The sequence below is a fragment of the Camelus dromedarius genome, chromosome 4 (genome assembly GCF_036321535.1).
Source record: "Camelus dromedarius isolate mCamDro1 chromosome 4, mCamDro1.pat, whole genome shotgun sequence".
Classification (NCBI taxonomy): Eukaryota; Metazoa; Chordata; class Mammalia; order Artiodactyla; family Camelidae; genus Camelus; species Camelus dromedarius.
Genome location: NC_087439.1, coordinates 15,922,498 through 15,937,500, shown reverse-complemented (window position 1 = coordinate 15,937,500; position 15,003 = coordinate 15,922,498). Strand labels below are relative to the sequence as shown.

At 41.5% G+C, this 15,003-nt stretch overlaps 1 protein-coding gene across 13 annotated transcripts in view; it reads left to right on the top strand.

Moving 5' to 3' along the window:
- Positions 1–15,003, top strand: part of NCKAP5 (NCK associated protein 5) — a 918,970-nt gene that overhangs the window by 870,421 nt on the left and 33,546 nt on the right. The window contains exon 19 of one of the 13 annotated variants that reach the window (XM_064484706.1): positions 1,122–1,214. The exons of the other annotated variants lie outside the window; for them this stretch is intronic. Coding sequence (XP_064340776.1) covers positions 1,122–1,214 — 93 coding nt within the window. The remainder of the gene's footprint in view (positions 1–1,121; positions 1,215–15,003) is intronic. 13 annotated transcript variants of the gene reach the window in all.

Here is a 15,003-nt window from a genome sequence, read left to right as displayed (position 1 = left end):
GGTTGGCAGAAGGTGAGATAGCAATTTCTAGCGAAGGCTCCTCCCCTAAGCTTCTGATACATCTCTCTGGGTGCCTGCCCATCACCATCACATACCCTGCTAGGCTCTTCAAGGGCAAAACTCCAAGCTGAAACCTCTCTTTTTCACTGTAGAAATCTCTGCCTCCTAGTCTCTCTGTCTTAATGGATAGTCTCTCTTTTCTTTCAGTACGAACTATGAAGCTAGACGTTTTCCTTGACTCTTCCTTCTCACACCCCCACCTCCTGGCAGTCCCTGGAGGGTCCTACCAGCTGGTTTCCCTCCCAGATGCTTCTCACACCTGCCCCTTCTGGGGCCCTTCTACTGCTGCCCCCGTAGCACCTGCACCTGGTCTGCAGAGCCCCACCTGTGCCTCCCTGTGCCCCTTCCCACCTCCAGCCCTGGCCAGACTCATTCCCCTTAAACACATCGATCCTGCTGTCACCAAAGTATAGAACCCCATCATATTGTTCCTTTGCTTAAAGCCCATCGAGGACTCTTCATTACCCACAGACAAAATCCAATGTCCTCCTCTTGCAAGTTTCACCTTCGCCTCATCTCACTGACTGGCTTCATCTTTCTCTATGTCTCATCTTAAATTTGATGCAGCATCACAATGCTTGTCAGAGTCCTGAACACATGATGCTGTTGGGGGCCTTCGTGCCTTTGCTCTCGAGGTCTTACGTCCTGGAATGGCTTTCATTCCAGTACCCTTCTTGTCTGACCTTTATGTAACTCTTACTTAGTCTTTAAGACTGAGTTCAGAATTTTCCTCCTCTGAAGTCTTCCCAGTGCTCCTCCATCAGCCACGCTCAAGTTACTCTTCCTCATTTGTTCTCTTCCCATACCTTGTATTTATTTCAATCACCTGCCACATGAGATTAGAGTGATTTCTTTGCACATTCAGCTCTCTCATTAGTGCCAGAATTACTTCTCATTTGTGTCCTGCACTGAGTTGCAGGGCCTATTAGACACATCATAGTTTTTTAATAAAGGTTAAACAACATCATAAGTGTTGAAGAAAAATGCAGCACAGGACTGGTTAAGGCCTTGGTTAGTTCCTTGTGCACATCCATCATCCATTTGGGCCCTTCCTTATCCAGAGAAAGAAGAACCCAGACCCAGAGCAGCTGCTGACGGAAAGAAACTGAATAAGGACATTTCTCCCCCTCTGGATGGGTGTGCTAGAGAAAGCGGTAAGTCCATTTTCCCAATCCTTCTCAAGGATGTAGAAGTAATTCCTCTTACTCTTCAGTGATTCTTAATGGAGGCTGTTGGGGGCCTATTAGAATCTTCTGTTTGGTTTTGTTTCTTTTAAATGGTCACATACCCCCTGGCTGGATTGTCATATCTCTGCCCCGATTTGAGAGTTACTGTCACAGAGAAACCACTCTTATTGATGAAAATGCCTCATACCCTTGAGATCTGAAAGAGAAAAGAAAGAAAGGGTCAGGAACCTTTGATCTTCGATACCTGTTCTTTGAAAATCTCCAAGTCGAACTGGTTAGTGGATAAACGAGATTGGCAGAACGAATAAAAGCAGAGGAGGGCTGACCTGTAAACTAGTTCGTCTGGTTTACTCAGCAGTTATTCTGTTTCTGGGTCAATGCCTGACCTGGGGTTTGAGTGCAGGTTAGTGACATAGCCCTGCTCCCTCGATGCCTCTAATCAGACACACCAACTAGAAACATCATCTGAGAGAGATGCTGCTCATGCACCCTGGACGGCTGTGTTCCACTGCCGAAGGCTGTGTTGTTGGTTCCTCAGAGTGAAGAACCAGAACTCCCATTTCTTTTCAGTTTTCATAAATATACTTCCCACTAGGGCCTGCAGGTCACCATGCTCTCGCGCTGACTGTCAAAAGCTCTCTCTCCCTTTGGGCTCCACACCCTCAGATGCACTGATCGGGTCCAATGAGTAAAGCTTCAGACCCACAGTCCCACAGCCACCAGATGATGCTCACCTACCAAGGCCCAAGTTCCTGAACAAGAAGTACATTTTCTTCATTTCAAGGTGATCACAGTCAACGAATTACAAAGAGCCAGGGCAGATTAGTTAAAAACAATTAGTCTTGCAGTAATTAGAAAAACACAAGGAAATGATGACTATGGACCAATATTGAAAGAGACACTGAAGGATAATGGCCCCAGTTCCTGGTTAATTCCTCAGCTTGACTATTTTGAGATTCACAACTAATTATGCAGAGAAGATGAATTTTAAAAACGCTGCCACCCTGTCTTGCCAAGGCCAAGGACTTTGGCTATTAATAGAGCAATCAGATTTTGCTATATTATGGAGAATTCACACAAAGTTGCATCTATTTTAAAGCATTCATCTGGCACATGACTTAAAGATGACAAATCTCTGTAATGTGCAAAATCAGCATTGGGTTGAACTAAATCCAAACTCATTAAAATCACTCGAAGTTCCCCTGGAGAAATCTATTGTTTAAAATGGACACTACAGGTAAGAGTTATCTTTAGTCCTTCCTGGAACTTCTCTTATTTAGATCATTTTAAAGATCAGCTTTATTTTTGGCAAATCCATCCCAACTCGAGGGGAATGGACACATGCAGTATAAAACAAGGAAGTTCTCTCCTAGCATGAAAATCTCTTGGATGACAAAGAGAAAGTACTGACCATGCCTTACTGTAACCAGGGTCTCCAATTTCTCTCTGTCACCATTCATCCATCATCAGAAAACCCTTTCAGCTGTTCCGCTTGGATTTGCACGATGCTGAAGTTTGGGGGTTTTTGTGGGAAGAAGTGTCATGCACAATAACAAAACAAAACAAAATCCCCACTAGCTTCTAAAAGCCACGTGGTCAGAAGCTAACCATCAGAAAGAACGCACTGTGTCTTCACAGTGGCTTGAAAAGGGAGGCTGTGATGTGACCTGCATTTAATTATTTAAGCTGCATATTGTGAGGCCCTTAAGAAAGCAAACGTCGCGATGAACAGAATGAGTTTACCCTACTGTCGGAAGAGCAGTGTGCCGTGGCGAGGCCGTCGCTCAATTAAATTGGACTGTGGGATACAGAGGAGATGGAGAGCAAATCTGGGGACCCTAATGAGACATTTTGGAGGGAAGAGATGCCCCCCAGACTTTGTCACTCTGTGACGGACCGGCTTCCCTCCCCCCCTCATTACCACAGCACCCCAGTGCTACCCGCCTCGAGTTCAAACATGGTATAGCCCAAAACATTTAAACAGAAACTTGCAAAGTAGAATCTCAAAGTACAGAAAAAATCCTTGCTTGTTGTGGAATGGAAGATGGGGGAAGCAAATGATACTTAATGCTGTGCAAAATAGCCATCTTCGGCTGCCAGGCTGGAAGAAAACTGGACAGTGGATCTAAAACTACATAAGGAAGCAATGAATCGGATGCCACTTCATTTGTGAAAATGTGTGTGCCCCCTCAGCCTCGCGCAGGGGGAGCAGAATGAAGTGGACCCTGGTAGACCTCCAAGGCCCCTGCCAGCTGGCAGCCCTGGAAGCACATCTGAGGAGGGCTTTGTGGAGCTCACACGTAGTCCAAGTGATACCCCCAGTGTCCACTCCGGGCCACTTAGCGCAGTGGCTTTCAGACACGGTGATTGTGCCCCCGCCCCCAGGGGACATTTGGCGACTTCTGGGAACATTTTGGGTTGTCACAACTCAGAGGTGGAGGGGCTGCTAAATGTCCCATAATGCACAGGGCAGCCCTAGTAGCAAGGCGTTATCCTGCGCAAGATGTCAGTGGTGCCAGGGAACAGCCAAGAGATTAACCTCCAAGTGTCCAAAACGTGCGTTGGGAGGGACAAGCAGTCAAATATTTATGCCAAACTATGACAGGGGCCAAACCCCCCTGGTTGGCCGGCAGGGGCAGCAGGCCTGGCTTGGCTACCTGACTGGGTGGTTAAGATGCGCTTCCTCAGAGGGGCTTTGGAAGGGAAGTTCCTGCTCCTGTCGCGCCTATCACACTGGTCTGTGGAGCCTGTTCCCGAGGCCCTGAGGAGTGTGTCAGGGACACGCTGACTGTCTGAAGTGCTAAAACAGCACAGATTGAGGCTGCTACCAGTTAAGTCTCTTAGTATTTCATTCCTGTCTCTCTCAGAAAGCACATGCCCTGAGGAGGCGGAAATCCTTTACAAGACTTGAAAGTTACCCGAGGATGCTTATTCCTCACACTGCTCTAGAGAAGTAGGTAAATTGCAATTAGATAATTAAAAGAAAAGAAAAAACATAGTCAACAGGTGTTTGGGTTTCCTGGGGGACCTCAAAGTTTCCTACTTGGCTAAAAAGCACATTGTGACATTTGGAAAGGGCTCCTTGCCAGAACTCTCCCATGGAATGGTGAAGACTAGGAAGATTAACATAAATCTCAGGCATAAAAATGCTGGGTCAGTAGAAGGAGCTCTGTTGAAGAGAGGGGTAAGTGGGGAAAAGAAAGGGCTCAGGATTCAGGAAAAATCTTCCTGGAGGTAATTATTAGAGTTTACAGAAAGAGAATGTACTGTGCAAATCTTTGAGGTATGGGGAGAAAGGAGATAGATGTATTCTAATAGCTTAGAGTATTTTGTTCTTGGACTTGAAGAATAACGACAATGATTATTTCTAACATTCTCCCATCCCAACTGCCCCTCCTCAACCAGCCACAAATCTTGAAACATGTCCATACTATACAGCCAAGCAGACAAGCTCCAGAAAAAACAGGGTTCCTCCCCAGTCAGCAGCCAGGAATTTTGCCAGGAAAAATGTCAAGCATCATTCAGTGAATCACACAACTGGTTGTTCTCTGTGAAATTCTTGGAACCTAGAAACCAAAAGCCATGAATCATTGGCCAGATGTGTTGGACATGCACGTAACTGGGAGTTAGGATACCTGGGTCCTAGTGAAGAGACTTTGTGATCCTGGACCAATAGTGTTAACCTTTCTGAGCCTTAGTTCATTCCATCTGCCATCCAGTGTTCACTTTGCCTCCTTCTCATGGAGTCATTCAGATATGACCATAGATGTCGCAAGGCTTCCAGCCCGCAGAGTGCTAAATCAGTGAGTGGAATTTGTTAAAGGTGCCGAGGGAAAGAACAATTCCTGGAATTTAAGGTTTAGGATAAGGTTGAGGAGGGGAGGGGAGCACAAGGACTGGCAAACTGTGGGCCAAGATAATGTGAAGCTACGGCCTCAGAAAGCTAAACCTCCATCATAACTTATCCAGGGCTACACGGTTTCATTAAGGGAAATACCATGTTATCTCTATCTGTTGTTAAGATCCAGTCTAAGGAAGGAAGAACTTATTTAAACTTCTCTGAAACCAGCCTGGCAGCATCCTTTTTCCTTATTATTTCTTTTCTCTGTAAGTAGCAATATCCCAAGCTATCACTCAGCATCATTGTTTCCAGATTCAATTATGTGGGAACCAGAAATATGGTGAGGCTGGATCAGGTGGGGGAAAGTTCCATTTTTAATTAGACCAGGAATTTTATTATAAATGAGTAAATCAGCCCACTCTTTAAGGAATTTAGTTAGAAAAGAAGACCACATCCTTTCCATGGTATTGGCCAAACTGGTTCTCAGTCTTGGGCAGGCTGAGGTCAGTGCTTGGCTCCCAGCCTCCCCCTAGTCAGCCGACTCATCCAGTTGTGAACCCCCAGAAGCATCATAAACAGTGTTTCTTTCACCTAAAAAAAATTGTTTAAATCTTTTAATATTTTTATTTCTTTTTAAAGCCTAGTATTTTATCTTTGTTTATTTGTGGGAGCAGGGAAGTAATTTGGTTTATTTATTATTATTGTTGTTGTTGTTTTTTATTTATTATTATTTTAATGGAGGTACTGGGGATTGACCCCATGCGTTTTGTTTTTCCCCCACTTCTTTTTAAACCTCCCTTTTATCTTGGTTTGCTTGGTCCATCCTATGCTATATATATCACATTATCCTTTTCCATCTTGGGATGTTCCCTCACCCAGAAACCTCCAAGTATCTTCCTGAACTCGATTAGGATTCCATAGAAAGAGAGGCAACAGGGTCGATATTTTTAGGGAAGACCCAAAGCTGTGCTGATGTCATTCATTGCCCTGCAGTGCCCACGAAATCTTTGAGATACGCAGAAGGGCTCAAATACCCAACGCGAAGTAAGCCTGTGTCTTCTTGGACCATAATTTCCTTAGTGGTCTGGAGCAAGCGTCTTCCTTCGCCTAATCTGGCCTGTCCCGAGCTAGATGTCTTCCGGATCCCCCCTCCCCGACCAGGGCTGATATTCTATCTCTGTGAACAAAGCCCATAGTGACCTCGACGTCAGCCTTCCTGCTTCAGGATCCAGCAGTCTTTGCTGTTCGGAGAGCTGCTCAGAGTTTCCCTCGTTTTGAAATTTTTCAAAATTTGATTTTGTTGTTTTGATCACAGAAGTGTCTCCCCTATCTCTGGGCCCCTCACCTCATAGGTTAACCATCTTTATCGGTTTCTTGTTCATCCTTCTAGTCTTTGTGCAAACAAAACTAATGCAAATAAATACTCTGCATACAAAGGGAAGCATACTGTAAACACTGTTCGGCATCTTGTTTTGTTCTATTTTCCTCCAATTAATAATATATCCTGGAGATCATTCAGTGTCAGTACTTAAAAGTCTTCCTCCTTTTCCACAGCAGTATTGTGTGGCTGTGCTATAATTAGTGTAACTAGTTCCCTGTGGAATGGATCCCCAGAATTAGACTGTTGAGTCAAAGGGTGAGCGTATCTTCAGAGGAGCTGTGCCGTTTTCACATCCACCTGCAGTGATCAATGTGCCTGGTTCCCCAAAAACTCACCAGCAAATTCAAAGTCAAACTTTTGTGTTCCGCCAGTCTTCCATAGGAGAAATGAATTTCCAGTGTGGGTTTAGATTTGATTTCTCTTATGAAGAGGGAGGTAGAGAACTTCTGTTTAAATCTGCTTCAATGTCATTTGTATTTCTAACTCTGTGAATCATCTGTGAGTGACCTTTGCCCAGTTTTTTATTGGATTGTTTGTCTTTTTAAGCTCAATTTCTCAGAGCTTTTTAAAATTTAAGGAGATCATTCCTCTGTTTGTGATACAAACTGTCAATGTCATTCCCAGTTGCTCACTCGCTTGTGACATCACCTATGATATTCTTTGCAGTAGAGAAGATTTTATTTTCCTACGGTCAGTCTCATCAATCTTTTGTTTTGTGACAAGCCTTTCCTCACTCCAAAGTTATTAAGGAAAAAAACTCATGATTTTTTTCTAGTACCCATACAGTTAGTATTTTTGTCCTGACATATGGATCCAAGTTTGGTTTTTTTTTAATTTGAGACTATCCAGTTGTCTTATGTCAGTTTTATTTCAAAGAGATACTTGAGCAAAGGGAAGATGAACCAGTTTCTTTTATGAACAGCTGTGGAGGAGACAATTGGGTAACAGGGAAAAATGAAAAGATCCCAGTTCCTTCCATTACAGTGATTCAGCGGGCCAGGCTGACCCTTTCATCCCCGCATCCTGCAGTTTGAGTAGACTCAGTTAGTACTCCTTGGGGACTCACGATGAACCATCACTAAGTTGAGTGCTGTGGGCAACAGAAAGGAAGCATGAAATGTGGCCCTGCTCACACAGAGCTTACAGTCTAGTTGTAGAGGGAAGTTAGAAACCTTAGAAGCCATTACCAATAGCAGCAGCATCTAAAAAGTATGGTACAGACACCCCACCCCTGCCCTGCCTGCGTATCCTGTCATAACTCCTTCTCAGTGACCCTACCTTCATGGACCAGCACAGGGTCTTATTTTCCCAAGTCAAATGAAGACTTGCTTTCCCATTTCAAATGGAGTGGATCATCTCAAAGTCAGAGCTCTGGATCTAGGTTTACGCCCCTCCCTTGTGATCGTGTGACACCCCAGGCTCACCGTGACCATCAAATTGCTGTTATCCCCACTGCCTTCCCTGCTTGTTCCTTAACAGCAGGGATTGTGACCTTTTCCACTGAAGCTCCAGCATGTGGCAAGGGCTTGCTGAGTGTTTAGTGAAGGTCTTGGGTGTAAGGATAGTCTGTGACTGTGGGACTGAGTGCCCACAGGGTTCCCAGCACAAGGAATGCAGCAACGAGGCTATCTCCCTGGAGGGACTGCTGGGGTCAGCCTTGAAGAAGCAAGTTTGAGTTGGCGTAAAGAAGAGAATTTCTCTTCGGGGCTAGTGAGTAAATTGGGGAATGAAGAGGGGGTCCTAAGAGGGCAGTGACTGCCAGTCTTTCCCATAGGTAGTTAGCAGAACAGAGGCCATGTGGCTTCATGAGAGTAATTTATAATATAAAGAGGGTGCCAGCTGGCAGTGGTTGTGACCTGTGTGCGCCAGTGAGTCTGAGAGGTGAGCAGGGGGCCAGCACAGAACACCGATGATGAACAGGCTTGGATTTGCCGTTGCTGTTCCCAGAATCTGCCTTTCAACTTAAACCTGTCCTGCAGCCTTTGCTGAAAAACAGTAAACAAAAACCTCACCTCTCTTTCTGCTTTTTGTCCCCATTTCTAATAACTTAAAGCTGCTGTGTTAGAAGAAAATGTAAAAGTTATCTTGTCTAGCATCTTTCTCACTGGAATATAAGCTCCATGCGGGCAGGGGTCTCTGTTTTGTTTAGTGCCATAGTCTCATAATTCCTGGTGCTCAGTGGATACTTATTTGATAAATGAATGAATGAATGAATCCCCCTTATCCTATCCTTCTTCAGCCGCTGCTCAGATGCCACTATCGAGAGGTAATTAGGGGACTCACCACTTTACAAATCAGTTTACTCCATTGGAAAGAACTCTACCTGTTAAAACATAGTTTTAATTGAGCTTTTCTATACCATATACTGGTGAGGGAAGAGAGCAGGAGGATCTGGCTACCATTTGGGCTACACAGTATTACATAGCTGGGGAAAAGATGGTATCGACAGACTGGGGATAAAGAGTACCTTCAGCGTACACTCAGGCAAACACCAGGTAATCCAAAGACCTATTTGATAGAGAACTCAGCATTTTCTGAGATAGTGAATGAAAGAATATATGCATGCAGAAATGAATGAATGGGTCAACCAGATATACTAGAAAATGTTCATGAAGGATGTGGAGTCAGAAAAACTTGAATTAATATCCATAGTGTGTGATTTCACTGAGTTTCTCTGAGCCTCAATTTGTCATCCATCAAATGACAATAATAATACCTAATGAGAGAAAAAGGAAACCATGTAATGGGACAGGAGATCCCTATTCTAGAACCTTCTGGACACACCCTTGTCTTATGTTTATTATTGAAAAACACTCAGGTGTTTCTGGACATTTAAGCAACACAGGGACTGAATGTTTTGTTTTTTTCACTAGTACATCACCAGTGCCTAGAACAGTGCCTGGCACACAGGGGACATCTAGTAAATATTTGTCAACCAAATGAAAAGCATTAATCCTGAGATAAATCATTTTCTTCAGTAAAAATTCAGCTGGATTTTCAGAGCAAAGCATAAAATGAACAAGAACTTCCCAGTGCCTTTCTCAAAACTGAAAAAAAAAAAAGTTTAAAAAAATTATCGTTTCAGTGCCATAAAATGTCTCTTTAGTTCTCCTTGGAGGGCAGAGTTCACACACATAATATGGTTAAATTACAAATGTTATTCAGTATAATGCCAGTTGGATCATAAGATGAAAGAAATTATGGGCTAAAACAGCTCTTCAAGTTCTGCGTTGAAGAAGAAAAAGCAAAATGAGTTTAATTCCTTATTCCAGAACAAGATGGTATTTAGCCTGGATAATACTTCTGGATTTACAGTGAACTATGTCAAATTATACTTTTCCTTTTTTCCTGCTAAAATGTGCTGTCCTGCAGAACATTATTTAAAAAAAAAAAACAAAAAAACCTTGACAATGATTTGGGGGAAGGGAGGAGTGTTTGACCTTTTCAGAACACTACTCCTTGGATCTACGGACATCTGTTTTTAGAGTTACATTTAAGGGGAAGGTTAGCATGAGATTTTACGAAAAGGATGTACGGTTCTAAAAAAAAGGATCTTCAATCAGTGTTAAGTGGTAATGGGAGGCATTCTTGTCTGGTTGCTGGTTTTTAAAGGGAATATTTCCAATGTTTCCCAATTTAGGATAATTATGTTTTTATAATTTGGGGTGGGTTGTAGATTAATTTTATCAGATTACAGACATTCTCTTTTAATCCTAGTTAACTAAGAGGTTTCTTTTAAAATCATGTTGACTTTTACCAAAAGTATATATACACATCAATTGGGATGACTGTATGGTTTTTACCTTTAATCTCTTAATGAAGTGAAAGATATTTATATATTTAAAAATTAAACCAGCCTTATATCCTTGAGATAAACCCAATTTAGCTATGATATAGTATATTTTGTATATATTAATAAATGTAGTTAGCTAATATTTTGCTTAAGGTTTCTACATCTGTATTTAACTCATTTAATTATTAATTGGTATGTTATTTATTATTAACCCATTTTATTAAATGGGTTTAAATGGCTAAGTGGCATTATTTTCGTGTGCTTTTTTCATCTTGTACTTTCTTGTATTTTGCCATCAAAGTAACACTGGTCTCATAAAATGAGTGGGGAGTATTCCCTCTTTTTCTCTTCCTTTTAAGAAGTTGTATAAGTTAGAGTGACTTGGTCTTTGAATGTATGAGGAAGCTTACCTGTAAATAGGTCTGGTCTTTCTTAATATTTTCTTTGTGGGAATATTGTTAATGACTGCTACAATGTCATCAGCAGTTAGAAAACTTTTCAGGCTTTCTATCTCATCTTCTGTCAGTTCTCATAAACAATATGAATTTTTATGGGACTGTATCCCTTTTGTCTAAGTTTTCATGTTTATTGGCATCAACCAGCTGATTGAATTTACTTATTATCTTTTTGGTCTTTACTATGTATGACCATGCTCTTGAGATGCTCTAGCCCATGGATACCAGAAGGCTTGTACTAGAATATTCTTAGCAGACAGGTTTTAAGAGTAAAAACAACTGGAAGCCTCCAGAATATTCATTAATAGGGTAATGGAAAAATAAATTTTGACATATTCACAGCATAGAATATCACACGGCAATGAAAAGGAGCGAACCACAGCTACATGCAACTCCTTGGAATTATCTTAGTAACATAATGAATGAATAGGACAAATCTCAGAAGAATGCACACAGTATGATACCTTGTTTATAAAGTACACTAACAAGCAAGTTGAATAGCATATTGTTTGGGCATACCTATATATGTGATAAAACTAAAAAAGGCAAAAGCAAGAAATTATAACAAGAAGGTTAATCATAGTGGTTACGTCTCTAGGGAAGGTGGAGGTTGGGATGTGGAAAGAGCAACTAGGTAGACAGAAGCAATTAAAAATATGCTACTTCTTGGATTGGGCACTGGTTCCCCAATAATTTATTATATTAAATAAATACTGTAATGAAAAAGGACTATGCTTAGTCCAATGATGGTAATTTGTCATGAATATTAGATTGCAATGAATCCAGTTCTGAGAATCTGAGAGCCAAGTTTTTAAAAATTTCTGTTTTATATGAAAATGACTGCAAGGAAAAGTAACCATTAAAGAATTGCGTGATCTGAGACTTCTAGAATTCTAAGAGTTTCCAAATGTATTTTTTTATGCATTAAGTGAAAAAAGAAGTCTTATTTACCTCCAATTTCTGCCTTTTTTCCTACCTTCTTAGATGTGAGAAGATCTTTTAATCAGTCTTAAATGCCACACTCCTATTAGTTACGGTCACGTATACTTATAGGCTTCTTATGTTCTTTCAGACCAGAGTCACTATCAGAGAGTATTATGCTTTAGTGTCATAATGCCATTTGTTTCATCTTTCCTCTTCGTGTCTTTCCTTCTTCCTTCTCCAGTGCTTCTTTTTGTGTTCTACCTCCCTCTCCTCACTTACAAGATCTGCTTCCCCCATTGCTAATTTATTCCTTCATATCGTATCCGACCCTGAGAAGTAGCTGTCATAACTGTAGCCTGAACCAGGAGTCTGATTTCTATAGAAGGGGGTTTGGAAAAGTCCACACATCATGTAGTCCAGTAGTCTCACCTAGAGAAGTCAGCTAAGAGGACCAAGACAGACAAGCAGATAGCAAACATCTAAGCAGGCAAGAAACTCTGTGATGAATTGACAGTAGCACCTGGAGGAGGGGAGACTAGAAGATTATAAACAGCATGGAGTCAGCCCAAAGAACCTTAGCTCGAGGCACTGCAAGATAGAAGGGAAGAATTAAGACTTTACCTAAATCAGCTTCTCATTGTTCAGAAGAGAAAAGCACCCAAGGTCACCCAGTGGTTTAGCCAGGATCAAGCCCAAGCCTCCCAGGTCTCCAGATTCAGCCTCTTCCCATCAGAAGAACTGAGAAGGTGGTGCAGGGCAGTGAGTTTTATATTCAGCCAGTGGTCTGTTGAGTCCAGGGCTTCCTGTAGTCCTTTTGCTTCAGTATCGGGCCTGGCTTAGTGGAAGGTGGGCTTGATCCCAGGGGAGCCAAGTAGGGGCACCTGACAATATCAGAGGAGAACAGCAGAGAGGGGTGGATGTGTGAGTGCTCTCCAATACTTCTTTCATTCAGGAAAAAAATGATCTTCGAAAAAACATGTATATGTATATATGTACATATGTATATACATATAAACATGTATTTATATATTGTGTGCATAGTTATATATATCTACATTTATATATGCTTCTAAAGTATTTAACACACATATGCATACATATTAACATACCCTGACACACACACACACATATATATATACATACACCCACACATATATGAGAGGTAAAGCAGTGTTAACTGGTTACTGGAATAAGCACTGAGGCAGAAACTGTAGGTGCCAGTCCCAACTCTGCCACTTTGTAACGATGGAGAAGTCGCTACTCTTCTCTGGACCTCAATGTCCTCTTTGTAAAATAAGAGCATTGGACTAGATGAATTCTAAAGTTCTTTCTGGCTTTCAGACCTTTATGCTATAAAGTGGGCATCATCCATTTTAAAGACAAACTCTTGGGTCCTCCTTTTTCTTCATAATTTTTTTCATTTCCTCCCAGTATTTCCCACGTAGAAGTGAACGCCTCCTAATTCAGAATCTGATACCAGTGGGGCTTGGCATACCAACTTACATTTTAAACCTGATTAGGCCTTTAAATGTAGATTATAATTATGCAAATGTTCTCACGATGGAAAAGAAATTAAATATGTTTTATTTATCAGATTAAATGGTACTGATAGATCAAATAACATACAAACACACTTAACCTTTGGAGTGATCTGGAGGTCATTGGAGATCTTGACTGGAGGGATGGCAGTAGAATGATAGGTCAACAGTCTGATTAGGGAGGGCTTAGGGAAGAGTAGAAAGAGAGGAATTAGAGACAGTGAGTATATATAAATCTCTCAAGGATTATTGCTATAAAGTGTATAGATAAGTGCTGTCACTGGAGAGAACCTATTTTAAAGATAGAAAAGTTATGACACACTATGCTGATAGAAATAATCCAGTAAGGTTGAGAAAGACTGATGATGTTGAGATACGTACAAGTGGAGGGCTGTCCTTTGATAGGAACATGCGTTCATCCGTAGTGACTAGAGGGGAGGAGAATTTATGGGCAGATGCTATGAGACATGGATGGAAAATTTCATGAATTTTAAATTTTAGAATTGTGAAAATTCTCTCCTGATTGTTTCTGTTTTCTCAGGAAAATAGAAAGCAAGATCATCAGCTGAGAGTAAGTGTTAGTAAGGAGGTGTTGAAATTTTGGAGAGGAGAAAGTGTGAAACAGTCTAGGATAGAGGGAGAGGCAACAGACTGGAGAAATTTAGCGGGATCGCCAACTTGAAGGTAGGAATTGTGAACTAAATGAGACCAGTGAGCAGGGTTGTGTGTTTATCTGCATCCAGATTTAGCAGCATGAATGAAAAACAGGCAGTGAGTTGGACTTAAACTCACAAAGTTCGGTCTTTATCAGGTGGTACCACAAAGAATGGGGCAATGGAGTTGAGGGTGTTTGAAAGGAAGTGATTACAGTGATGAGCCATGGACACTAAGCTGGATAAGAGTGGAAATGTGGACATGAAGGATGTGAGGAGCCATTAAAAAGTTAGTAGAATCAATGGATGATAGATTCCAATCAAAGGAGTGTTGAGTTGAAGCATTAGAAGGAGTAAGCTGGTAAAGAAGGACAGTGGGAGAGTGGGAAGTTTAAAATCGAGGTTCAGGAGGAGCTATAGCTGGTGATAGTGGGAGCGGGTGGAGGACGAGATCTGCAGCAGAGAGATCACAGCCAGGGCATTCAACGAATTATCTACATGGACACTGAAATCATCAAGATTTGTAGCTAGAGTTATATGGGAGACTGTGATAGAAAACAACAAGCTGAAATCTTCACAAAATTAGAGGAAATGAATAGGAGATCTATAGATGATTATAACAAGGATGGGAAGTGGATGGTAGTCAGAGGACGTGAAATTCAACCCTGAGGCAACAGGCGGGAAAGGAGGACACCTACCTTACCTCCAGGCCCAGTGGTGCAAAGAGTACAGGCAGAGGAGAAAGTAGCCACCAGTTGAGAGGACTTCATCAGAAGCCATTTCCCCAGAGGACAATCAAATTTCAGTTAGATAAATTGGTAGTTTGAGATCTGCAGATAATAACTACTATATATAAAATAGATAAACAACAAGTTTCTACTGTATAGCACAGAGAACTATATTCAATATCTTATAGTAACCTATAATGGAAAAGAATATGAAAACAAATACATGTATGTTTATGAATGACTGAAACATTACACTGTACACCAGAAATTGACACAACCTTGTAAACTGACTATACTTCAATTTAAAAAAATTCAGAACTAGAAGATAAAGTGCAAGTTCAGAGAAGAAGCTGAGGATATACAGGAAATGTTTCTATTTGTTGACCTTGAGTTTCAAGAGCATGGGGGCAGAGGAAGGATGGGAGACAGATAGATTCTAACAG